The 25,482-nt window shown below is 58.0% G+C and overlaps 1 protein-coding gene across 4 annotated transcripts in view; it reads right to left on the bottom strand.

The window, feature by feature from the left end:
- Window positions 1-25,482, bottom strand: part of SORCS2 (sortilin related VPS10 domain containing receptor 2) — a 456,995-nt gene that overhangs the window by 178,508 nt on the left and 253,005 nt on the right. For all 4 annotated transcript variants that reach the window (XM_086705524.1, XM_086705526.1, XM_086705523.1 and 1 more), the window contains one exon: window positions 5,066-5,165. In XM_086705524.1, coding sequence (XP_086561650.1) covers window positions 5,066-5,165 — 100 coding nt within the window. The remainder of the gene's footprint in view (window positions 1-5,065; window positions 5,166-25,482) is intronic.

Below are 25,482 nucleotides of genomic sequence, written 5' to 3'. Positions count from 1 at the left end.
GCCACGACACTTGAAAGCAATCCCACGCCCCAACCAGCTCCCGCAGGCCATGTCTTGATATCTTCGGCCCACGGCCGTGGTGTTCTGTGGCCAAGTTAGAAATACACAGCTATCCAGAACTAAGGTGGGGATTGCAGACAGTAGGGAAGGCCCACAGGGGATGTTTGTGGACTGGGGGCGGGGGGCAGAGCCTCAGGTCATTGCCGTGACAGTGGTACAAGGTCCTACCCGTGGGCAGCAAGGCCAGGGAGCTCTGGTTTTACTGCAGGCAAGACAAAACTAAAAGGGAATTTATTTTGTGAGACAGGTTGCAAAGTGGTCTCTTAAGAAGCTATAAAGTGCTGCTTGGCCTGTAATTGGTGCTAAATGCACTCCTAATAGTATTCACATCTTCCTGCAAAGTCTATCCATTACCCTAACAGGAGAGGCAGGAGGCCCTACAAATAAGGGCCAGACCTTCTCCCAGATCAGACTCACTGGAGGACAAATCCTCTCTCCGCGGGAGGCTGACTTTAGCCCCCTTTCTCTTCCTCCCCACAAAACACAGCATGAGAGGTTGTGCCTCAGCCCTCTACTAGACCCTCAAGGTTCTAGAAGGTTAGTGTTGTCTGTCCAGTTCACCTCTGCAGCCCCCGTGTCCAGCAAGGGGCCCCCAGCGCACAGTAGGCGTGTAATGTGGATTTGTTGCCTACAAGATGGGAAGGACAAAAGGTCCTCTCTCCCCGGTAGCGAGCGCATGGCCTGGCGCACAGTAGGGCCTCCCTCGACCCACATCTGTCGAGTGGATGGGCGCTGGTGTTGGGAGGGAGCTTGGGGTCCCAGCTGAGGCACAGGATGAACCAAGCGGAGCCGGGGTTCCGCTCACGTGTGTCTCCTTCCCCAGCTGCCATTCTCCCCCTGGGAGGAGAGCACAGGAGTCCAGAACATCCTGCAGGGTGCCTGGGGAGCTCAGGGTAAGACCGAGCGCCCCAGAGCGTCTAGACGACCCAGGCACAGAGAGACACTCGGTACCTTCCTTGCATCAGTGAAAGGGGAATATACTCTGCCGCCTGCGGCAGGATGAACTTGGACGAGTCTCCCAGCCTCCCCGAGCCCATTTTCTCGTCGGGATAGTGGAGGTGACGATGTGAAGCCCCAAGTCGTGCGCCCCTCCCGACACATAAACGGGTGTGGCCGACATCTGGTTCTGACCCAGGGCCCGGCGCACCGGGAATGCTCACCGCGGTGTGGCCGCAGAATCAAGAAGCCACGAATCAAGGGACGAGTAATGCAGAGACAGAAGGAAGTTTGCTTTATACGCAGGAGAAATCTCTTTCCAGGAAGGGCACCGCCCCAGCCCCAGGCCCGGACCCCCGCATCCACATCTCCTGATATGGCTGAGGGCCCTCTCCTGCAGGGGCGGCTCTGGGGACACAGCACCACCGTGTTCCAGGCCCCGATCTAAGTCGTTCGTATGTATCGACTCACGTAATCCTCGTTCCCCTGTTACGAGCCTACTTGACAGATGAGGAAACTGAGGCAGGGACAGTGGAAATAACTGCCTGTGGCCCAGAGCATGGGCCTCTGGCTCCCTGCCTCCCAGACCCACGGTCACCTGGAGCCTCCAGTGGGTCGTGCCCTCCCAGAGAGCGGGATATGTCCCCAGCCCCACCCAGTGCCAGTCCCACCTCTTCGGGCAGAGAAGCTGGCATTTCATTGTTTTTAAATGTTTATTTATTTTGAAGAAGAGAGCGAGCAGAGGGGAGGTGCCGGGCGGGGGGGGGGGGCGGACAGAGCATCTGACGCAGGCTCTGCACTGTCAGCATAACTCAGGGCTCAAACCCATGAATCGTGAGATCATGACCTGAGCTGAAGTCGGATGCTTAACAGACTGAGCCACCCAGGCGCCCCCTGGCATTTCATTTTCTAAATTTTTTTTTTAATCTTTATTTATTCTTGAGAGAGAGACAGACAGAGCGTGAGCGGGGAAGGGGCAGCGAGAGAGGGAGACACAGAATCTGAAGCAGGCTCCAGGCTCCGAGCGGTCAGCACAGAGCCCGACGCGGGGCTCGAACCCATGAACCCCGAGATCGTGACCTGGGCCGAAGTCAGATGCCCAACCGACTGAGCCACCCAGGCACCCCGACATTTCATTTTCTAGACCCGGAGACTGGGGCTGCCTTGTTCCCTCCATGCAAAGAGGTGTGGGCAGGCCTGAGAAGGCAGTGGCCCTCTCCTGACACCTATCACAGACGCCGACAGGGCCGTCACCCCCCAGGCCAGGCCTTGCTCCCTGATAGACACAGCTGACCACTGCCACCCCCATGGGAGTATCAGTCACCCCAGAACCAGCTCCTACCCTCACAGTCTCAGGTGGCTGGTAAGAGACTTACTAAGGACAATGGTCTTGGGACCCTTGCGTGGACTTTGCTTAAGCCAAGCCCTGTTCTGAGCACTTGGCAAATAGCACCTCATTTCATCCCATCAATCTACTGTGTAGACGCTGCCTTTACCCCCATTCCGCCGAGGAGAAACCGGGGAACCAGGCGGTTCAGAACTTGGGCAAGGTCCTGCGGCTGGTGGGCTGTGGGCTGGGCCCAGAGGCGGGCCCAGCCGCGACTCTCCAGCAGCAGAAGGAGCGGAGCCGATCGACCCCCAGGCCGCCCTCCTGCCCAGCCCTCACTGCTGTCCCTGCCCGCCTCCAAGGCGGACGCCCGTCCCGTGGGTCTCGGGGTCTTTTGAAGCAGCTAGTGCCTGCCTCAGTGGGCCCGTCAGCCCCTTCAGCCTGACCACAGTGGGGGTCAGCTCAGTCCTGAGGTATGTGGGGTACGTCTGCAGGTATCAGAGCGGGGACAGAAGCCGGAGCACTCTGTAAGCCTGGACCTGAATTTGGCTTCTCTGTCCAAGGTCCAGCAGGAAGCAGGGTCCATGCTTTCGAAGGCGGGGGGCATGGGCTTCCCTTGGGGGCCACGCGGAGGGGGCTGGGGAGGCTGATTCCATCCAGAGTGGATGTTGAGGGGCAGGGTGACGCCCCGGCCCCCCCTCCAGTCCACCCTCAAAACGACCCTGTGTGAGTCCCTATGGTGCCGTAACAAGTTACCACAACTGAGCAGCTTAAAACAACAGAAATTTATTCCCTCACAGTTCGGAGGGAGAAAATGCAAAACCAAGCTGGCAGCTGGCTGTGCTCCTATCTGGAGGCTCCAGGGGGAGAAGGCTTTCCTGGCCTTTTCCGGCCTCTCTAGAAGAGAAGGTGCCCCCGCTCTAGCCCCAGCCTCTGTCTGTGTCCCCATATCTTCTCTGACTCTGATGCGGGCCCTGTGATTACATTCTCCCACCAGGAGAATCGGGACAACCTCTCAAAATCCTTAACCACATCTGTGAAGTCTCTTTCGCCATGTAAGGTGACAGTCACAGGCCCGGGGAGGGGACACCTTTGGGAGCCATTGTGCAGCCCCTCCCCCCCCACGGTGGCAATTGTGAAAAGTCAGATACCTCTTCGATTGCTGCCTCCATTCACAGCCGAGACACCTGGGCTCAGCCCTCCCTGAGGTCCCCTCACTGGGGGATGTGGCAGAGCTGGACTGAGTTTGGGGACACCCCAGCCCAGGCACCATCCCCCAGGCTCCCCTGCAAACGCAGGGTGACCAGAGAAAGCCCAGAGAGGAGCCCGGGCTCCTCACACGCAGGCCCAGAGCAGGTGCAGCGGGGAGGTGCAGGTGCAGGGCAGCTGTGGGCATCATTCATTCAGGGGGACCTGCTGCTGGCTGTGGCATTCATTCCACGCGGGTACTGTCGGCTGAGCCCCTGGGCCACCACAGCCCACCCACCCCCAGACCCTACCTTCCACCCCCACCGGCATTTCCAGGCTAAACATGCAAATCCTCAGACGACCCGTGCAGCCAGGGGGTCCTGTCTGTGTTAAAGACGCAGCCGTCCCCCTGCTGCTTCCTGCAGAAAAGTCTCGCCCGATCAGAGCGCTGACCAGTGCTCCACGAGCCTGTGTCACCTCCGGCCTGCCCCGAAGGCCCTGCCTAACCCAGAAGCCCCCTCACTGTACGTCCACCGCTACGTGCATCATCTCGCTAACCTTCCCGTCCGCCCCCTTTACGGGCCAGGAAATTGAGGCTCTGAGGAGCCACGTCCCAGGCTGCCTTGTGCAGGAGCAGAGCTGTCCTGCCCGGCCTCCCCGTAAAGGCCTCCCTGACCTCATGGCCTCAGAAACCCAGCTCTGGCCTTCCCTCACTGCTTCTGCTCTTTTCATTTCAAAGGCGGGCACCGCCCGCGGGCCGGCCCTGGCACCTTCCTGGGTACCTAGGACCCTCCTGGCTGGTGACAGAGGGTTTCCCGGGCTCTGCGCTGCTGTGACCTCTCCTTGAAAGTCACCAGAGCAACCGTCAGCGCCCGTGGGTCAGCCTCACGCCGAACAACCACGGGGCTCTGGGTTCTAATCCCCGCTGTCACGATTCCCCTTTCCTGTGAGGAACCCGGTCTGTCCAACGGAGTCCCTTTCAGTGACACTCAGCTGCTTCTTGGGAAGCGGCCAAGCACATAGGGCCTCTCTGCCCGGAGCGTCCTCTGACCTCGTTCTGGGGCCCTAACGTGGCCACAAAGCAGGCACAGGTGTGCAAATGGGTCCCGTCACAGAACCTGGTGGGGTGTCCCCGTTCCACAGCCGGGCGGGGGGCGGGCAGGAGACACGCTCAGACCAAGAAAACCAGAAAGTGCATCTCAGATGACAGACCGAAGCCAAGTCAAAACCAAATAAACCAAACAACCAGCAGAGGAGGGGGACTGCTCACCACTGCCTTCCGACGACCCCACACCACGGAGAGATTCTTTCCCGGCTCCCCAGCGCCCACCACCCCCAGACGGACGCTGTCTGCAGAGCAGGGAGAAGGCAGACACATCCACACAGGTGCTCAAGCCTTTCTGCCAAGTCCCAGCTGGCCCTTTAGACACAGCCGTCCGAATGGATCACAGGGGAACCGGAAAGGGTGTCGTGGGAGAGGCGGTCACGTCGCACGCGGTGGCCGGGAGCCCGGCTGTGCCGACCGACCGGGCAGCTGTCCCGGTGTCCTCTTACCTTTCTCTTGTTCGTGGGGCAAATGTAGAAGTTGTCGATGACCGTGGTGACACCGGGCTGCAGGGTGAGCTTGGTGTAGGACGTCCCGAAGTCCGAGGACCTGGGGGGACAGGACGACAGACAGGTGTCAGCGAGGTGTCCCTCCAGCTGCAGGTTTATCCAGCCCGCGTGGGCGCAGCGCCCCAAGACAACCTCTCCCCCGGAGCAGGATGCCGCAGGTGACAAGGGAGGAGACTGGGCTCCCGCAGGGTCGCCGAGCACGTGCTCAGGTCTGGGAGCTGGGCGGGGAGTCGGTGAATGCCAGCCAGACTCCCCACGGGTCGCCTCCTCCTTGGACTTCCGCAGTGATCTGCCCCGACCCTAAGTCTATCTTGGCCCGCTTGCTACACACGTGTCTCCACGTTCCTCACCGTGTGCTGAGGCCTCACAGGAGCCCGTCTGCTCCTCCGTTTCCCTCTCTGCACCCCGGGCTCCTCCGGGGAGCCACACCCTCCCCCCACCCCCACCCCCACTGACCACGCAGCCCGGAGACTGTGGGTGACAGCAGGCAGTGCCCAGGCTCCGGGAGCTGCTGGAAACCAGGCCCCAAGCCAAGCCCTGCATCGGCCGGCGAGCACCAGCACCACCACTGGCTCCACGCGGGGGACCAGCTGAACCGCGGGCCGGCCCCTCCTCGCCTGTGCGCCCACTGTCCTGTCTGTGGAGTGACAGGTGCAGGGGAGAATGTGGCTCCCCACCGCGGCGAGACGGGGAGAGGTCACCAGGGCAATTTCACATCTGTTGCTTGGAAGCAACTGACACATCAGGACGTGGAATCGATTCCATGTCGAAGCTTAAAATCTCCGTGACCCTGAAACCCCATTAAAACGTGCTGCGGGTGGGGGCGCCTAGGGGGCTCAGTCGGTTGAGCGTCCGACTTCGACTCAGGTCATGATCTCATGGTTTGTGAGTTCAGGCCCCGTGTAGGGCTCTGTGCTGACAGCTCGGAGCCTGAAGCCTGCTTCCGATTGTGTCTCCCTCTCTCTCTGCCCGTCCCCTGCCTGCTGTCTCTCAGAAATAAATAAATGTTAAAACAAAACAAAACAAAAAAACATGCTGTGATTGTGAAGCAGGCCCGGCTGTGAGCTGGAGGCTCACAGGCCTCAGGGTCACAGGGTCCTTCCCAGACCAGGGCAGAGAGCAATCTCTGCCTCCTGACTCCCAGGGGAGGCTGGTGGGGGCCAGTCCCCTCCGTGGGGCAGCCAGGAGGGGATCGGCTGAGCCCCTCCCTCCCTGCCCTTGGCCTCCCCGGGGAGGCCCTGCTGGAGGGGTGATTAGAGATGCACTTACTCTCAAAAAATCAGAGAATTGGTTTGCTTTGGGAAGCAGGGAGCCAGGGCCCTAGTAGCAGAGGATTGACCCAGAGACCCAGGAAATGCCAGTCTCCACAGAAACCAAACGCCGTGTTTCCAGGCTGGATTCATGGAACCCTCTGAGCCTCATGACCCCTCTGCTCTCCTCCCAGCAAGCTGGGTCTAAGACCTGCCCATTGGTTCTGCCTCCCAGAAACCTTGCCATCCATGCACCCCTTCCCTCCATCCCCGACACACACCTGCCTCCGCCCAGCTGCCTCCCCAGGATCCAGACTCCTCCCCGTCCCCACCCAGGTCACAGGAGCCTGCTGACCCCTGCTCGCCCCAGGGCACCTGCTCGTGTGGGCTGCGGGGGGGAGCGGGTCTAGTGAGGCAAGGGGAGGGGGTGCTAAACAGGAAACATAGCAGCAGCCGGTGTGATCCGGGCGGGAATGGGGGGTCAGTGGGACTGCGGTCTCAGAGGGGCAGGGAAGGCCCCTCGGACACGGTGATTTGGGGCAGAGGCAGGCAGGAAGGAAAAGCCATTTGTAGCCGGCTAAGTAATGTCCCCCCAAAATTCACGTCCACCCAGAATCTGTGAATGCGACCTGATTTGCAAACAAGGCCTTTGCAGATGTAATTATGTTGAGGTCAAACTGGAGGAGGGCGGGTCCAGATCCAAGGATTGGTGTCATAAGAAGAGGGGAATTTGGACACACGGACACACAGACACACAGCCGAGGCCAGGAGGGGACAGCCTGAGCAGCGTCTGGCCCACATCGGACCCCACCTCTCCTACTGTGCATGGGGCCTGTCTCTTGCCAGGCCCCCACGTATGCAGGGGGAGAGAAGGGAATTCATTGCCGTGGATAAGTCTGGGAAATAGAAAATGACTTGTCTCAGAGCCCAGCTGGTCAGTCGGGGCAGGCCAGAAGCTGGGACCTCTGCAACTGTAAACCTAATGCGGCCTCCTCCTGAAGTCGGTGCAGATCACACGGTCAGTGAGGACAGCGGTCACCAGGATCATCCAAGAATCCGCACCCCCAGGCATACAGCTAGTGTTCAATAAATGCTTACTGGATTCCTGTGGAGGCGCTCTGGTGTCAGAGCTGGAGGCTGTGTGACCTCTGGTGAGCAGGTTGCCCTCTCTGGGCAGCAAGGGTTTCCCAGGGAACCGTGGGGATTAGATGTGATCACGTCCCAGCACGGGCACCGGCCCTCGTGGCTCCACCCCCACGGGCCCTTTTCTCAGCTGCCCCCACGACCCCTGAACCCCTCCGTGCCAGGCCCTCCCCCAGGGTGACCTTCCTCCGCACTCTGCACCCCCACCCCCTCCAAGTCCTCCTCAAGCGCATCTGGGAACGTGGAGCCTGATTATTCCAATCTGCATTTATTCAAATTAAAAATAAAAACCCAGGCTCTGAAACCGGGCAAACAGAACAGGGCAGGCAAGCAGGCGCAGTTGGAAAGTCGCTCTTTGCAAATCGGCTGCTTAATTGCTGAGTGTTTGTACATATTCACTTTTTAAAAAATAATTTAATTGAGCCATTTTCATACTCTATAATTATTTCATTGGCAGGGACGTATGTTCGGCTCCCACCCCTCCCCGTGGTGCAGACGAGCCCCTGTCTCCCACCCATCTCCCCCCGGAAGGCCACGGCAGGTGCGAAAGGTGGGGCCCGCCTTCGTGGCGGGGGCCCCTGCAGGGGCACGGCCTTGGGTGAGGCCTGGTCTCGGTGAGAGGTGGTTTCTTTATCTTTTAATGACCGATGCGGGTCTGTAACGGGCTGATGACACAGTGGCAGAGACACCTGCGTGAGATTAGAGAGGTGAGGAAAGCGAGCTGGAGGCAGGCTCAGGGTCATGGCCGTGGGGTCCCTGCGGACCTCCCCCTGGTGGAGGGTGCACTTGTGTGTGGACCCAGCTGTGTTCTCTAATGAGCACGATGCTGTGCGTACGTGCTGACGGCTAATCTGCGCAGGCACACCCCAATGCCCGCCAGTCACTGTCGTGAGAGCGCAGACATCCTCTCCTGCCTCCAGATTCCCATCAAGCAGGACGCGCTGCTAATGTGTGGTTCAGCGTTCAAGCGCTCCCGGGAGCGTCTCCCTTGTAACGAAGAAAGAGGGTCCGGGAGCCAGGCCTTGATCTCCCCGGAAACGCTGGCCGTGCAGGAGGGCAGGGCCACTGCTGGTCGCTGGGTTAAGTTGCTCTGATGTAAAAACTTGCTTCACGTGGATCCCAGCAGCGGATGCTCTGCCCGATCGGCCGCTCCAGGGTTCCCTGTATGCCGGCTCCCCCCGCCCCCAACACGGGCCTATGTCTCCATCGCCACCTCTCCTCTTTTCTTTGACCTCGCTAGACCCACCCTGGGCTGAGAGGTTGCTGGGGCTGCACGGGTGCTGGGGACTGGCTCTCATTCTGCACCGGTCAGGTGGCAGGGCATCCCGAGAAGACCCCTGTCGCCGGTCCAGACGGTCAGAATTACCACCTGCACTTTATACCTGGGGAAACCGAGGCCCAGCTAGGAAAGGGACGTGTCCAGAGTCTTACAGGGGTGCAGAGGCGTCCTTCACGGGCTCTCCCACCGGACGTTAGGGGTACGATCTCGCAGCTGAAGCGGTTCTGAGCTTTGGTCGGATTGCGGCCGTGCACGGCGTCTGTGACTGGGTGATGGGAAGGAACAGACTCTGAGCCAGCTTCACCCAGGGGCCGGTCTGGTTCTCGGCACTGACAGGTCACGGGACCCCTGGCGGGCTTTGATTTGCTGCCGGGTCTCATACACGGACACAGGATCAGCGGAAGAGAATTATGGCAATAAGGGGGGCACTTCCAGGGCTGGTCAAGTCATCCAGAAAAATCCAGGATGTGGCTCGAGATTCTGCATGTGAATTGGGGAGTCGGGGCCCTGCTAGGGGGGTGAGCTGAGGAAGAAAACAGCCCTGGCCCCAGGGGGAGCACAGCATGGTAGGGTGGGGAGCACCCTTGTTCGCCATGGCCGCTGGCGGGATCTGAAGAGCGGGGCCCCTCTGACGGAAGGGCCTGGGGGAGGGGGCGTCCAGTGAAACCACACGCTCAACACACACTGGATGCCAGGTTCTGGGCGGACACACGGACTCGACTGACACAGGAAGACCATTCGAACGGGAGCATGCCTTCCCATTTTACAGACGGGGAAACCGAGGCTCAGAGAGTATGAAAGGATCGCTTAGCACTTAACCACACAGTAACTACAGGAAACCCAGGCTGTCCGCTGAGTGATGTCCCTGGAGGTGTTCACAGGGCACGGCACCCACTCCACGCGGCTGGACCTTCTGACTCCATTTCTCTTGCAGAGCCTGGCGGCCAACGCTCTCCAACGTGCGGGCAGTTGAACACGGACCGCAGCCCGTCCCACCCAGGAAGCTGCACCTCTGTTGCCCGCGGGTTTTCGCAGCAGCATTAACTCGAGCCCGCTGTGCATCAGCCCGGGCCGTATTCCCAGCCGGCCAAGAGGGAGGCGGGCAGGAGGGGGCTTGAGATTCTCCGCGTCTGAACTCACAGCGAGCAGGGTCCCATGGCCGCACGGGGCCAGAGCCCGCCTCTCCGAGCCTGTCCTCCAAGCGTGTCCCCCAACCAGCGCGTCCACTCGTGGTTCCCAGCCGCCTGCCGCGGCACTGGGGATGCCGTGTGCCCACAGGCGGCAGATCTTTCCGGAATGAAGCTGGGCCGGGCAAGGCCCGCTCCCAGACGCTGCCCACGCCCCTCTACCAACACCTCAGGGATGGGAGTTGGTGCAGGGCCCGGGAGCTGATGACCCCGCGGGACAGCTCGCGCATCGCTTCTGCTCAAGCTGGCTCCTGGCCACCGCTGTTCGTCACGCCATAAAGGGGACCCATCCTTTCGAGTGAGTCCCTGCATTATCCTTAAAAATCCTGGTGTGAGTGAATGCCCTCAGTTCACGAGGTCCTTTCGACAAACGTCTCCCACGCACCTATTACGTGCAAGCTCTGTGCTGGGCACGGTGCACGGAAGCGGACGGGCAGGGATCTTGGGCAGCTGGCCGTGCCTCCAGGAGATGCTCTGTACCAGCCACTCAGACCTCGAAATGATGCCACAGCACTGGGTCCCCAGGCACTGCCCCGCGGCCCGGGCCCATCCTCCTGCATGCCGTCCCCCTCAAGACCTCCTCACAGACCTGCGGCAAAGGGGCTAACAGATCCCATGGAGCCAGAGAAGGTGCCAGAAGCCTGCACGGAGCTCTGAGGAGGTACGTGTGTGTGCTCTCACAGAAGCCTGTAAGTGTGCCTGTGGGGTCTGGGAGGCCTCGCAGAGAATCTGAAAGGGGAAGGAGGAGGAAGAGGCACCCGATAAGGGGGAGTGGGGGCTGGCCGTCGGCCCCGAGCACCGGCTGGGGGAGCTGGGTGTTCCGTGCAGAGGCAAGGGAGCACTAGAGGCGACAGCGTGGCCGAGGCCCGCAGCCTCCCACAGCGGAGTCCAGGGGAAGCACCAATAACGCTCTGCAGTCCCCATCCAGGATGGGCCACCTGCGCCCCCAGGGTGAAGACACTCGGGGGCTCAGCTCATCTAATCACATCCCAGCCAGTGGCTCTCAGTGTGCAAACGAGAAACATGAGATACCAAGAGGTGAAGTCATCCGCCGGGGCTCAGAGAGGGCGAAGCCACAGGCTCTATGTGACTCGAGTTCTAAATGACGCCCACATCTTGTACCTCCTTCCTGCTCTATAGAAAGGAAGGGGACATAGGGGACACCATGGGTCTGGCTGGCTTTATTTCTGGAGGGTTTTTTTTTTTTTCCTTTTAAAGTTTATTTATTTTCAGAGAGAGAGAGACAGAGAGAGTACGAGTGGGGGAAGGACAGAGACGGAGAGAGAGAAAGTCCCAGAAGCAGGCTCTGTGCCACCAGCACAGAGCCTGATGTGAGACTTGAACCCACAAACCGTGATATGATCTGAGCCGACATCAACAGTCGGACACTTAACCACCTGAGCCACCCAGGCGCCCCGATTTCTGGAGGTTTTAACACGGTGCAAGGCGGGACCTTTGCAATAGCTCTTTTCCCAGTGGAGGAGGGGGCAGTCTTTAGAAGTGGGTTATGGCCATCGGGCTAAATGAGGCCCGTGTCCCTGGACGTGTCCCACGGGCAGGGCTCACCCGGCACACATTCCTGCTTTTACAGCCGTTCTGCAAGCCCTCAGCTGGGCACATGTCCGAAGGCCGAGGCGGGTGAGCGAGCCAGCCTAGCCCAGGCCGCAGGCTGGGAGAAGGCGGGGCCATCCGTGGCTGCAGGTGCAGGGGTGGGAGGTGTCAATTGCCTGGAAATCTCACAGGTGCAGGCAGAGGCCACCGCTGTAGCTGACCCCAGGTGTGGCTCACGGACCAGCAACCCAGGGACCAGACAGGACATCGCCGCGTCTTCAGGGTTAATTGAGGAAGTTGTTTCTGATGGGGCACTGGAGGGGCCTGGCTGGGTTTATGCCCGGGGTGAGGTGGCGGTCTGATAGTCATGACCTGGTGGGCGTGTAGAGGGGCTGGGCGGGGGGGTGGGCAGCGTGGATCGCTCTGCATTTTGTTGGGACTGCCACACGAGCACCTCGTATGAACGGGACAGGGTAGTCACTGGCCAGGAGCAGCCCTGCCCAAGGCCAGCCCTTCCTGCCAGTGCCCAGGGTGAAGCACACTGATGCATGCACTGCCCCAGGGAACCGGCTGATTTGGGAGCGGGCCAAGCCCCTCTGAGGTCCAAAACTGTCATTTCAGACAGAAAACACCCAAACAGAATAAGACACACAATAATACCACGGAAAGACGTTGCTACAGAACAGACAATGTGGCCCCGAGGAGCCGTCCAGTCAGCAGCCGCCTTGTCCTGGAACAGGGTCGGTGGGGCCGCGGTGAGAAAGCCCCAGCATGGCGGGGCTTACACGAGCTGTTACGCCAGAGGTCCGGGCTTGGCTCTGGGGCTGGGCCAGGTTAGGCTACCCTTCTGACTTGAGTCTACCCTTTGGAAAATTCCAGAAGTTCACCAATCCACTTACAGTAACATTTCCTTCTTGATAGGCCTACACATCCTCCACTCTTCTCGGAATCATTTAAAGATAAGAGGACAATCTGGGGCGCATTGGTTAAGCGTCCGACTTCGGCTCAGGTCACGATCTCACGGTCTGTGAGTTCGAGCCCCGCGTCGGGCTCTGTGCTGACAGCTCGGAGCCTGGAGCCCGCTTCGTATTCTGTGTCTCCCTCTCTCTCTGCTGCACCTCCACTCCCTAGTGTTCTCTCTCTCTCTCTCTCTCAAAAATAAATAAACACACACAAAAAAGAAAAGAAGATTCTGCTTCAACCATCGACTGGGTCCCTTCATCCCTCCATGCCCGTCCAGCCCTTGTCCGCATGTGATTATATTTACAGTATCGCAATTTCAGCATGCACACGACATTCGTTCTGAGTTTAGCAGAGATGGTTGGCATTTCTGTTGGCCGTGTGGCATTTCCATCCAGGCCACGCAGCATTGCTGATGGGTCTTTCATTAGCCTGAACCTACATTAGGCATTTCTACAAGCACTGAGTGATGCCTTGTGCTGCGCACCTTGGAAATGCACTTGTTCCCCGTGTACTGCCGTCCCCAGCCCTTCCGCCCTTCATAAACAACATCTTCACTACTTTAATCTCTGCTGGATTGTTCCCCAGGGTTACATCCCAAGAGCGGGGCTCTTCTGTGAAGTTCTGAGCTTCTGTGGCTCTTAAAAAATGTGTTTTTGGATCTGAGAACATCATCCGACTCAATACCTTAAAAATGAGGGTCCTCACTTATTCTTAGGGGGTCCTGGCACAGAATGACAACACTTTTCTATGCCAATCCATCCGATTATAGAATCTGACGCCTCTACATTGAGTTTTTGAATGACTGGGGAGTATACCCAATGTCTGCCACAGGCAGCCTGAATGACATATTAAGCATTAGCGGATGAGATCCGGGCGATCTGGAAGCGAATTCCATTTCTGAATGCTACGGGGAGTATTTTAATACAAAGTACAGAAATGAAGTAAGAAATAGACACAACACTCTCCATTTCAGTGAACGTCAAGGAATTTTGTAAGTCATGAAACTGGGGATATCGGGTTGAAAAACAAATTTTCACGGCAAAAAGTTCCTGGAAGGTAAACGAAGGCTGATTCGATGGCAACACTGAATAGCTGAACCCAGGGGCCAACAGACATCTGTTTCCAGACTGGGTCCCTGAAGACCCCTCTCTGGGCCAAAATTGACAGACCGGGGCTAGCAGAACGCCTCCACCCTTGTCCGATTTTGGACCTCGGACAAGTCCGTCTCTATGTGAGACTGAAGTCGTCTGTGTTATCAGATGAGATAATAGGAATGGTGACAATAACTCATCATTCCCCCATATGTCAAGCCCCACGAGAACCAAATGCTTTGCACATAACAGCTCACTTTACAGTCCTCCCAACACCCCTACGAGGTGAGGAAGGGCGGGTAGCACCCCCACGCGGTAAGGAAGGGTGGATAGCATCCCCACGAGGTAAGGACGAGGAGGAGACGAGACATAGAGCACGGAAGGAACAGAGGAGCTGAGTGTGGCCGCAGAGCCCGGCCCAGCCCCCAGCCCGTGAGCTCTGTGCCACCCCACGCGGCCCCCAGTCCTCGCCAGCAGCCGAGGATGGTGCAAGACGAGAGAGGCATCTCCAACCTGCACTCGCAACTCCAGCAGCGAGCAGGGTTCAGGGGGAGCGGGGACCCGCTGGAGAAGACCGAGGCTTCCTGTGAATCGGGAATTGTCTCCTCGAGGGCCGAGGGCTAGGGAGGGGTGTCTCCCATCCCTTCCGGAAGCAGCCTCTTCCACATTCTGGGGCTCCTGGGGGGCCTGGCAGCATCATGTGCACCCGGGGACGGGCCTCCCAGCCGGCAGGAAGCTCTCCGGGCCCACATCACCCGTGTTCTCCAGCTGATCACACCTGCGGAGGGTGCTGGCCAGAGGCCCCAGTTCTCCAACCGGAGCGAGTTTCCTCTCCCCCCCCCAAACGATGCGAGTCTCCCTCCGGACGACCCCCACTGGGTCCCCACACCCTCGGGATGAACGCAGAGTCCCCGACAGCAGCAGACCAGTGGGAAGGCCGAGGAAGGCACAGGGGGAGGGGTGTGTCAGCCCCCTGTCCGCACAGGGGGGAGGCAGGGCTGGGAAGAGAGCCAAGGTGAACTCAGGGCAGAGCCTCAAGAGGTGAAGACACACATCGCCTGCCGGCCTCCCACCCCGCCACGTGGTCTCCTCGTCCGCACGCCGACGGCTGCCGGGACACCTGCCCCCACCGTGATGGGCTTCCCATGACGCCCCTGACAGCCCCTCACAGGCCAGCACTGTGTCCGAACCGCTCTCCGGCCAGCCCCTCGCCCGAGGCCTGCGTGAAGCAGGGGCCAGTGAATGCGGCCGAGTGAGTGCACGGACCAACCAACCACCCAGGCCTCACCCACTCGCTGCTAGCCCTACGCGGGCTCTCGGCACTTGACCTCACTGTGGGAACCAAGCGGGCCCTGAGGCCTCTCGGCAACCCCCACCCCACCCCCCCACCCCCACCTCTCCCATGAAAAGGACACCGGCTCAGAGAAGGGCAGTCACTTCCTCAAAGTCACACAGCGGCCCAAGGGCCCAGGGAGCCACTTTGACTGAGATCTCCTGGCCCCGAGCAGAGCTTTTCCGTCCGGGAGACTCCAGACTGTCCCAGGCACCCCGCTGGAGGGCAGAGGTCACGACCCCTTCTCCCTCCTCCAACCTAGAAAATGAGACAGAACCAGACCCCTCATACCATGCAGTGCCAAAGACGTCTTGGAAACTCATCAGGAGACTGAAAACAGTACATAAAGGCTCACGCCTACAGGATGCGGGCCCTTTGCAGCAGCAGCCGCATCTGTCTATACCCACGGGGAGCCGGCAGGACAGACGGCCAGCCACACCCCTTCTTCCAGCTTATGGCGGAGGCAGCTCCGTGGCCACCTGGTCAACCCCACCAGCCCACCGCACCAGGCGCCCCCGGGAGAGAGCGGGCCGGGGGCCGAGGCCTTGGCTCTCCGAGGGTCCGCGGTGGACCCCCGGGGAGCTCTCCGGCCCCCTCCACAGCCCCTTCTAGGCCAAGCAGGTGGCAAGCCCCAACGAGGGCCACAGCTGTGCCCAGCCCACCTCCTACGAGATGCCCCCACGCCTACAGCGTTATTCCAAGTCTGCCGCGTGGTCAGGTGGAGGGGGTGTGGTTACAGGTTGAAACCACCGGTGGCATGACCTTGAGCTGCTCGCTCGCCTTCTAGACCTCAGCTGTCCCTTCTGTACAGTGGGGACACACCTCCCACCCAGGGCCATCCAAGCGCTAACCGAAATGACAGACACGAATGAGCATCCCAGCAAGGCGTCTGGCCCAGAGCGCCCCGACCGCCTCCCTCCTCCTTCCCCTCCGCGAAGCCGAAGGTGCTCGGTGGCTGTGCGAGGTTGGCCCAGTGCGTCTGGGTTGTCTGCACCCTCCGGAGAAAGGTTAGGCCCTTGACTGGCCCCTGGAAGGTCCCGCCTGGGAAGGGTGGCTTTGCCGGCCCGAGGCCTCCGGCCAGCCAGCCAGCGCGTGCTAACGATGCGATTACGGTAGGGGTCTTGGGTCAGGCAGTATGGCTTTACTTCTGGAGGGGCTGGAGACGGCCACGGGGCTACATGGCCAACCTCCGTAAAAGCCCTGGCACCCAAGCTCCCCTGCTTGTCGGTACTTCCTAGGTGTCGTCACGTGTCATTGCTTGAAGAGCTCAGCACTGTCCCAGTGGCCCAGGCAATGCGGCCCGCGCGTGGAGCCCATCTCTGGGCCTTTGCACGTGCTGTTCTCCTTCACAGATGCAGACAGGGACCGACTCCCCACTGCATCCCAGGCTCTGTTCAAATATCCATCGCCGAGGAGGGCGATCTTGGCCACCCACGCCTAGCTCTCTGCCCCTTAAGCCTGACTCCCAGCCGCAACATCAGTGCTCCCTGACGTCGTACACGTATTTTGTCGATTTACCGTCTGGCTTCCCATCGAGAACATCAGCTCCTGGGAAGAGGGTGCTGGTATCGGTTACCCTCCACCCTGGGGAGCTGCACCACCTCCCCGCCCTGAAGACCCCACCTCTGGCAACTCCCCTGCACTTCTGTGCCAGGTGAGGGCCAGGGTCAAGTTTCCTAAGGAAAGCCCCCTTGTGCCCTGTGCCTTCTGAAAGTCCTCTCCTCCCCACGCCCTGTGCAGCACCCTGGGTGTGGCGTGGTCCGGGCACCTGGGCTGTGCCCCAACCCCTGCAGCACCGTGGACGCGGCAAGACGCGGCCCCCACCCCTGTGTCCCCCGCCCCCCGCCCAAGCAGACAGTCGGTGAAAGTCTGTCACGAAATGACCCAGCGAGGCCCAAACCGTTTCTGCAACGGCACTGACAACAACAAACACGTGGCAGGGCGCCGCCTGCAGACCCAGCTTCCTGATGCGGTCTCTGGGTTCGGGCCGTCGCCCCGCCTGCACCCCACGGGCTCCCCGCAATAACTTCGTGCGCCTTGCTCTCCGGGCGGGAAAACCGAAGCAAGTGGAAGTTGGCAGGATATACTCTCCAATGCTCAAGACTCCCGTTAGAGGGCTAAATAGTGACGAGATGCCTTAAAGCAGGGGACAGTCATGCGTCCCCGAGGCGGCGCACCAGTTAGCGGGCTCGCAGAACTGACTGCTCCCACTGCAGGTCCGAGGGGCGGGGGGAGGCGGGCTGGGGGCGCTGCCGAGCGCCGGGTCCTGCCGCGATCCTGTCCTCGGGAGCGTGTGGCGGTCCCCATCCCACAGGCAGGGCCTGCCTCCCCCTCCCCTGTGTCACGGCGTCCCAGGCACGCAGTGCTGCCGGTTTCTGCCTCGAACCGGCCCCGGGGACGCACGTGTCCTGGCTCCCCGAACTCCGGGCCACGTGAAGCCGTGTTCCCCCTCCTGGGGGCGGTTCCGCCATCCCAGCGGGGGAGGGGGGTCCTGCCGGTCGCTGGCCTGGTGGCTGCGACTGGACTCCCCCACGTCTGCAGCAGAAGCATTTTTACAAGTCACGTAACAACCGCCTCTAGCACGGGTCCTATTTTTCCAACTTGTGCTCCCCACCGGGAAAACAGGATCCCGTGTCAGACACTGGGAAGCCAAGGCTCAGAGAGGTCCAGTGACTTGCTGAGAAGCCCCCAGCAAGGAGGTGAAGGGGCAGGTGGGCCCAGGTCTATAGATCCCACAGCCCGCGACCTCCCCGGTCTGTCTGCACGGGAAGCCTGGTTCTGGTCCTCGGCGTGGCTTCTGGGCCCAGGGGCGGTGCCAGGGGACTCTCCCACACCCTCTCGCCTCGCCTCACCTCGCCTCGCCTGCAGCCCCTGCAGTAGCCAGAGAACACTCGGTGGGGGACAGCTCCCGTGTTGGAAAAACGACTCCACCCCCAAACCGGGGTTCTGGCCTTACAGAGATGTGGGGTCCCACACTTCCAGTGGGGCTCCCAGAAGGACAGCCACACCCGCGTGAGTGCCCGTCGGTAGAGGACGGGGTCTTCTCCTCCATGGGAGCGTGGAAGAGGCCAGCGACCACGGGCCTGAGTGGGGCACGGAGGGGATGGGGGAGGGGGAGGGGAGATCCTGCCCTTGGAAAGCCAGGGGGGCAGGTACGAAGATACCAGCAGAGGTGGGGTCTGATCCTGTGGATCCCCACTCTAGACCAGTGAGGGGCACCTTGTGGTATTCTGGGCTTGTTTCTGGTTGACCCCGCCCCCAGCCCTCTAGGGGCCCTTCCCACCCACTTCCCTCGACGAGTCTCCGTCCATCCATCCATCCAACCCTATTTCTGTCCACCGCCCACCCGCCTGTCCATCCATCCGTCAATCCATTCTTCCTTCTTTCCGTCCAACCCATATGCCCCACATTCCTGGACACCTGCTGTGTGCCTGGCCCCAGGCTGGGCGCTGAGATGGGGTAACAGTGATGCTTCGGGGAGGCTCCAGCACCAGGAGCACAGGGGACGTTTGATGAGTGACTGACTGAGCCTTTCGGACACCCTCTCAACTGCCCTGCCGGTGCATGCCATCACGTCTCTTGGATCCCAGGGCCCGCTACTGGGTTGATTCCAGAATGTGACTCAACTTCTATTTTAAAAACACCAGGATGTCACCGTGCTGTCCTTCACAGGAAGCATGTAAATGAATCCTCCACGGGAGGACCCCGTGTGTGTTCCCACAACAACCTTACAAGGACCTGCTAATGGTGAACATGAACCGTTCGGGCCCCAGGGTGATGTCAGTATCCGTTTCCCTCCCCACGGAGGGGTATTCTTCCTGAGGACAGATTCTCAGCTGGAGCCGGGCCAAGCCAAAGCTTGTCTGGATTTTCTGCATCTGGGCATCCAGGGGTGCGGCCGACAGCTAAGGCCAGAGTTCCAGACAGAATGAAGGAGGGCTCAACTTTGCAACAACATGAAGAAACGGGCTGTTCGGGCTTTGGCCCAGCCCCCGGGGGCACCGGCAGGCCTCCGTGCGTACCTGCAGCCACGGTTACCACGGTCCGTCCCTCGGTTCCTCTGGGCGCAGACCTCCGGCTCTGTTTTTTTTTTTTTTTTTTTAATTTTTTTTAATGTTTATTTTATTTTTCAGACAGAGAGAGATAAAGCATGAATGGGGGAGGGTCAGAGAGAGAGGGAGACACAGAATCTGAAACAGGCTCCAGGCTCTGAGCTGTCAGCACAGAGCCCGACGCGGGGCTCGAACTCACGGACCGCGAGATCATGACCTGGGCCGAAGTCGAACGCTTAACCGGCTGAGCCACCCAGGCGCCCCACCTCCGGCTCTCTTTACGCACCTCTAACTCTGTCTCTGTTCCTTTCTGTGTTGGTGTCTCTGCGTGTGTCCTTTCGTCACCTAAGTCTCTGAGAGTCCGTCCATGTGGCAGCTCTGAACGGTCTCTCTTGGGTCTGTCTGTCTCTCTCCACGTGTCTGATTTTCTGTGTGAGCGATCCTGTCCTTCATCCACCCCCTCCCACCTTCCCCATTCCCTTTCTCCTGAGATCATCTCAAGAGTAGATGACCCATGATAGAAAGTTCTGGGGACAGGGTGTGGCCATCCCTCCTGAGGCACAGGGAAAGGAGGGGACCTGGCTCTGGCTTCACCCCTTCCTGGTGGGTAACCAGATGCCAGGGCTCCTGATCCAGGGAGCTGATGCCGTGGAGGGACAGTCAGATGATAAATGAGTAGAAGAAACGTATATTGTCAGGGAGTGCAATGAATCGCAGAATAAGGAGCAAAATGGGGGTGGGGGGACGCTGCTATTCCAGGCAGAGCGGCAAGATGCTCTCCCAGTGAGGTGACATTTGAACAGAGACTGAAACACACTGGGGAGTCAGTCCATGTGGGTGTCCAGAAACAAGAACAGCACATGCAAAGGCCCTGAGGTAGGACACCCAAGCTGCCTTTCCTGGGCCGGATGTTTATAGAACAGAACGCGGCTCCTCCCCAGCTTCCCCACTCAGGGCCACTGGCTTCCAGCGATCTGGAATCGGACCGTTATCATGAAGCTAGGACGCTCAGCTCTCCACTTCAGCCGGTCTGGCCACCTTGGTGACTGGCAGGGCCAGGGGCCTTCCTGGGAGAAGGCAGCAGGAGGATGCCACACACACTCACGAGCTGCTGACAGCTGGGGAGGGCAGGGGCAGCTGTCCTGTCTCGGGGCCTCAAGCAGGACTCTCCCAGACAGGACTCAGGAACGTTCAGTAGGGACGGCCTTGGCCTCCTTCGATCAGCTGAGGCTCCCCTGACATTCCCACACTGTGGCCACAGGGGAACAGAAGGCCTTTTTGTCCACATCCGTTTCAGTCTGGGGCTGTGGCCACGGCAAGGCCGCGAAGCTATCCAGCCGCTGGCGGAAGCCCCACATTGCGAGACATCTGTGCGCTCGCTTCAAACCGCGCGCCCACGCTAATAAGGCAAATAAACACGGCATTTAAAGATCAGAGGCAGCACCGCCGCAGCCTATTAAATTAAATTCACCGTCAAGGGTGAGAGAGAAGATAAATTGGGATTATGCTAGTCACGGCAATTAAAAAAAAGAAAGAAAGAAAGAAAGGAACATTTAGAGAGAGCCGTGATTTCACAGTCCCTGAAGCGGTGGTTCGGGAGGGCAGCTCGGCTCCCAGGGCTGGGCCCTCTTCCTGGGACAAAGCCTGTCCCCTGGGCCACACCCATCAGGCAAGGAACCGCACAGGACCGCATAGAACCACGTAGAACTTTCTCTCTGGCGCCCAGTGGGGCCACCGTCAGGAAGGCAGGCGCGGCTTCCCTGGCCTCCCCACGATGCCGGTCCTCGATCAGGCCTCCCCAGCCCCCCCTTCTTCCTGGGGCTCACCCCAGGTCTTTTTTTTTAATATAAATTTGTTTTAATTTTTGTCAACATTTATTTACTTTTGACAGACAGTGAGAGACCTAGCGTGAGCGGGGGAGGGGCAGAGACAGAGGGAGACAGAATCGGAAGGAGCCTCCAGGCTCCCAGCCGTCAGCACAGAGCCTGACGCGGGGCTCAAACCCACGATCCGTGAGATCCTGACCTGAGCTGAAGTCGGACACTTAACCTAGCCACCCAGCTGTCCCTCACCCCAGGTCTTTGTAGTTTCCCTCTTCCCACCTGGGAAATGGGTAGGGTAGGAAGCCCTCAGGGTCTCTCAAGGTCCCCCCGTTTGTGCAGTAAGAATGGACTTGAAAATGTTTTCCCTGCCCTGCCAGCCAGTCTCCCGCCCCCACCCCCCCCCCACACCCGTCCCCTGCTCTCTACTCTGCTCTGAGCCACGGGAGCCGGACCCCACAGGCTGCCTGTCCCAGGCCATCCGATGTCCTGCTGGGCTCTTGTGGCAGGCTCCGTGGGGGCTGGAGGAGGGGGAGAGAGAGAGAGAGAGAGAGGGTGGGGGAGAAGCCGGGGTACTTCCTCCCTCTCCCTTCTGCTTCCTGTCCTGTCTCCGGCAGAAACCGAGTCGTCTCCCAGGCTCCAGCTCCCATCCAGCAGGCCCACCCCGACCCCGGCTCCTGCTGGGGGGCCTGGACCCCGAGCTGTAGGAAAGCCACCAATCCCTTCACCCCTTGGCTCTAGAGGCGGCAGTGAGGCCCTGAAGTCCTAATCCCCGGGATCAGGGTGCCTGGGAGGGCCCCTCGGCCTCACCCATCACTGCGCCGTGCTGACTTCCTGGCTGGGCTTTGACATCTGTTGCCCCCAAAGACAGGAACAGTGACCAACAACGTGTTATCGTATGGGTTCAGTGTGCTCACCGCAGCCCCTGGGTCCTTTGCCGCCCACACGAGTCTCTTTCCCAGGACACAGCTCCCCAATGACTCACTTCTCGCCAGCCCAACTGATGTCAGCCCTTTCTTCCTTTTCAATGCTGTCTTCTTTCTACAATGTTCTCTGTCCTTTTTTTTTTTTTTTTTTTATCAGTATTGGGTTTAAATTCGATCCTTTGGGCCTCTCCTCAGAGCTCAGATGCACAGGACAGCCCATTTTTTTCATGCAATGAAAATAACTTTGTTGTTTTATTATATAAATCACATTTGTGTGCCGGAGAAACCCGAGCGACGGGTACATATACAACAAAGGAAGCGTAAAGAGTGTGAAAGCCCACCACGCTGACGTTCTCACTCTTGTAGGCGTGTCGGTGAGGGGCGATGGTGACTCCCTTTATGCGCCCCTCCCTCCCCCTCCCTGCTCCCTTTCTACAAGTTTCACAAAATTCAGTCGCCCCTCCTGACCTCCACTCACAAAGCTTCCCTCCATCCACATCCAGACAACCAACCCCCAACCAGACATCACAGCGAGAATGCCTTCAGACTGTTCTCTGAGCTCACGTACACGCACACACACACACAGAGACCTCTGCACAGTAGTCTTATTTTTCCTGTTGGTTTGTTTTGTTTCATATTAAGCAAGGTATTATTTCTTACCTTCCATCTTGCTTTTCTCACTTAATCCAATGTATCTCAACAAAGTGGGTGTGGAAGGAATGGTCCTCGACGTAACAAAGGCCACACAGGACAAGCCCACAGCTAACACCATCCCCCGTGGTGAAACGCTGAAAGCTTTTCCTCTGAGATCAGGGACAAGACAAGAATGCCCAGTCTCAACACTGTTTTTCAACTTAGTATTGGAAATCGTAGCCATAGCAATTAGGCAAGATAAAGAAATAAAAGGCATCCAGGTTGGAAAAGAAGAAATAAACCTTTTGCTGTCCACAGAGAACACGATATATATAGAAAACCCTAAATACTGCATCAAAAAAAACCTGTTAAAACCAATAAAAGAATTCAGTAAAGTGGCAGGATATGAAATTGACACCCAAAAATCTGTTGCGTTTCTATCACTTATAAGGAACTATCAAAGAAATTAAGAAAATAATCCCATTTACAATTGTATCCAAAAGAATAAAATGGGTAGGAATAAATTTAACCAACGAGATGTAAAGACCTGTGTATTAAAAACTTCAAGACATTAATGAAACAAATTGAGGAAGACACAAATGCATGGAAAGAGATTCCATGCTCACTGCCTGGAAGAATTAATATTGTTGAAATGTCCATGTTACCCAAAGCAATCTACGGATTCAATGCAATCCCTAGCCACATTCCAATGACACACTTCACAGAAATAGAACAAACAGTCTTAAAATCTGTGAGCAAACACAAAAGACCCCGCATAACCAAAGCGAACTTGACAAAGAACAAAGCCGGAGGCATCACGCTCCCTGATTTTGATCTATATTACAAAGCTACACTAATTAAAACAATACGGCATCAGCACAAAAACAGACACATAGATCCATGGAACAGAATAGAGCCAGAAATAAGCCCATGCATGTATGGTCAGTTAGTTAGCAACCAAGGAGGCAAGAATATACACTGGGGAGAGGACAGTCTCTTTGATCCACGGTGCAGGGAAAACTGGACAGCCACAGGCGGTTATAAAACCGGACCACTCTCACACCATGCAAAAAGCCAACTAAAAATCAATTAAAGACTTGAACATAACACCTGACACCATAAAATTCCTGAAAGAAAACATGGTCGGTAGGCTCCTTGACATATTCTTGGCAATGATTGTTTTGAACCTGACACCAAAAGGAAAGAAGGAAGGAGGGAGGGAGGAGGGAGGGAGGGAGAAAGGGAAGGTGGAAGGGTGGGAGGGAAGGAGGGAGGGAGGGAGGGAGGAAGGAAGGAAGGAATGGAGGGAGGGAAGAAAGGAGGGAGAAAGGGAGAGAGGGAAGGAGGAAGGGAGGGAGGGAAGGAGGGAGGGAGGGAATGAGGGAAGGAGGGAGGTAACCCAAGGCTGAGGGTGTAGGAGAAATGGGTGAACTTCTTTATCTTGTTTCATTTTGTTCAAATAAATTGAATTTTTAAAATAATACAACGTGGAAACCGCTCCAGGTTGACAGACGGCGTCCCTCTCGCCTCTGCCCAAGCGTCCCTGGTGTGGGTTCACGTGCCCAAGGTGCCCTGTCTACAGGCATCCGCTTTGCCCCCCGTTGCCCGGCGTGTTGTGGTCACAATCAGGCTGTAAAACATCCCATGGGGGGAACCCTGAATCCTGCCTCGGGGGAGCCAGCAGCGAGGGCCGAGAAGGTTCCGTGTCCACTTCCCTCGGGGGACAGGCCAGCTGGCCCTCCTCCAGCCGCACCTGCTCCCTTTCCCGGGGCTCTCTCCGTCCTGGGTCCTCGGGGGCTGAGCATCTTCTCACCTGTTCACAGGTGCAGGGCTCTGCTCTTCTGGGAACACCCACCCACCTCCCCAGCTTTTCACATCCTGCTGCCCCCAACGTACAAGAGCTTTCCAGAAACACACCGGCGACAGTTACTGGGTATTAATCCTGCCTTCGTCAGACGTGTGGCGTTCCTCGTCAGTCCCTTCTATCTGTTGGTTTTGGCTTAGAGCGTTTTCGCCTTACGCGCAGTTATGTTTCATACATCAAATGTGTCTACGCTTTCTCTTCCAGATTCTGGGTTTCCTGTCTGGCTGAAATGACTGTGTACATCCTCCCGACTTTTCTTACTATATTTGGGTTTCATTCACTTCTATTTCCTCGACATACCTAACATTTTTTTGGCACAAGGCTTCAGCCCAGAGACCCAATGTCATAGTCTCCCCCGGTCCCGCACCAAAGACAGGGCATAAACTTTCTGTTTTCCACCGAAAGTACCAAATGATCGGGCCAACGGCCTCTTTCCCCCACTTTCTCGCTGTTAATTGTGTGATCTCTGTGCGCGTGGGTGTGTCGGCTGGGGTCTAACGCAGGGTGCCCGCCCGCCTCATTGACAGACTATTTCCGAGGACAGCAGCGTCGCGGTAAGTTTTAAGCATTTCTAAACAAATTTCCTTTCTTTGATTCCTTTTTTTCTATTTTTAGAAAATTTCGCCATTCCTGAGCAGCTCTCCTTACAGGAAGTTTAAGAGAATTTTATCCACCTTCATTTTTATACAGTAAAGCACCTACGTCTCTGGTTCAATCACCGTTGGCTCTGAAACGCCACAAACCTTGATTAAAGCGAAAATGCTCAGAAACACTTCATTCTAGCAGTCAGGACCTCCTGCCAATTACTATGGGGGATTCTTTCTTTTTTTAAAGTTCATTTGTTTACTTTGAAAGAGAGAGCTGGGGGAGGGGAAGAGAGAGGGGAAGAGAGAGGGGAACAGAGAGAATCCCAAGCAGGCTCCATGCTATCAGCACAGAGCCCAACGCGGGGCTCGGTGTCACCTCGTGACCTGACCCGAAATCGAGTCGGACGCTTAACTGACTGAGCCACCCCGGTGTCCCCACGGGGCGTTCTTTCGACTATTAGATGCTGGTTCATTCACTGGCTCGACGAATCCAGTAAAAACTAACTACGCTTGGAGAAAATATTCCTCAACTCTTTACACATGTAGGTCAATACAGTCTGAGGTTTACAACACTTACCTAGACTGCTCTGTTTCCTGTGTTTGGTTTGTAACTGTGCGTTGGGGAATGAGCGTCTATTTATCCCGCTAAGATCTGTTTCAGGCTCTGCTGCCTCCAGG

This window comes from Puma concolor, chromosome B1 (genome assembly GCF_028749965.1).
Source record: "Puma concolor isolate L17-30 chromosome B1, mPumCon1.1.hap2, whole genome shotgun sequence".
NCBI lineage: Eukaryota > Metazoa > Chordata > Mammalia > Carnivora > Felidae > Puma > Puma concolor.
The sequence above is the reverse complement of the archived record's forward strand: the minus strand, read 5'-3'. Positions and strand labels throughout refer to the sequence as shown.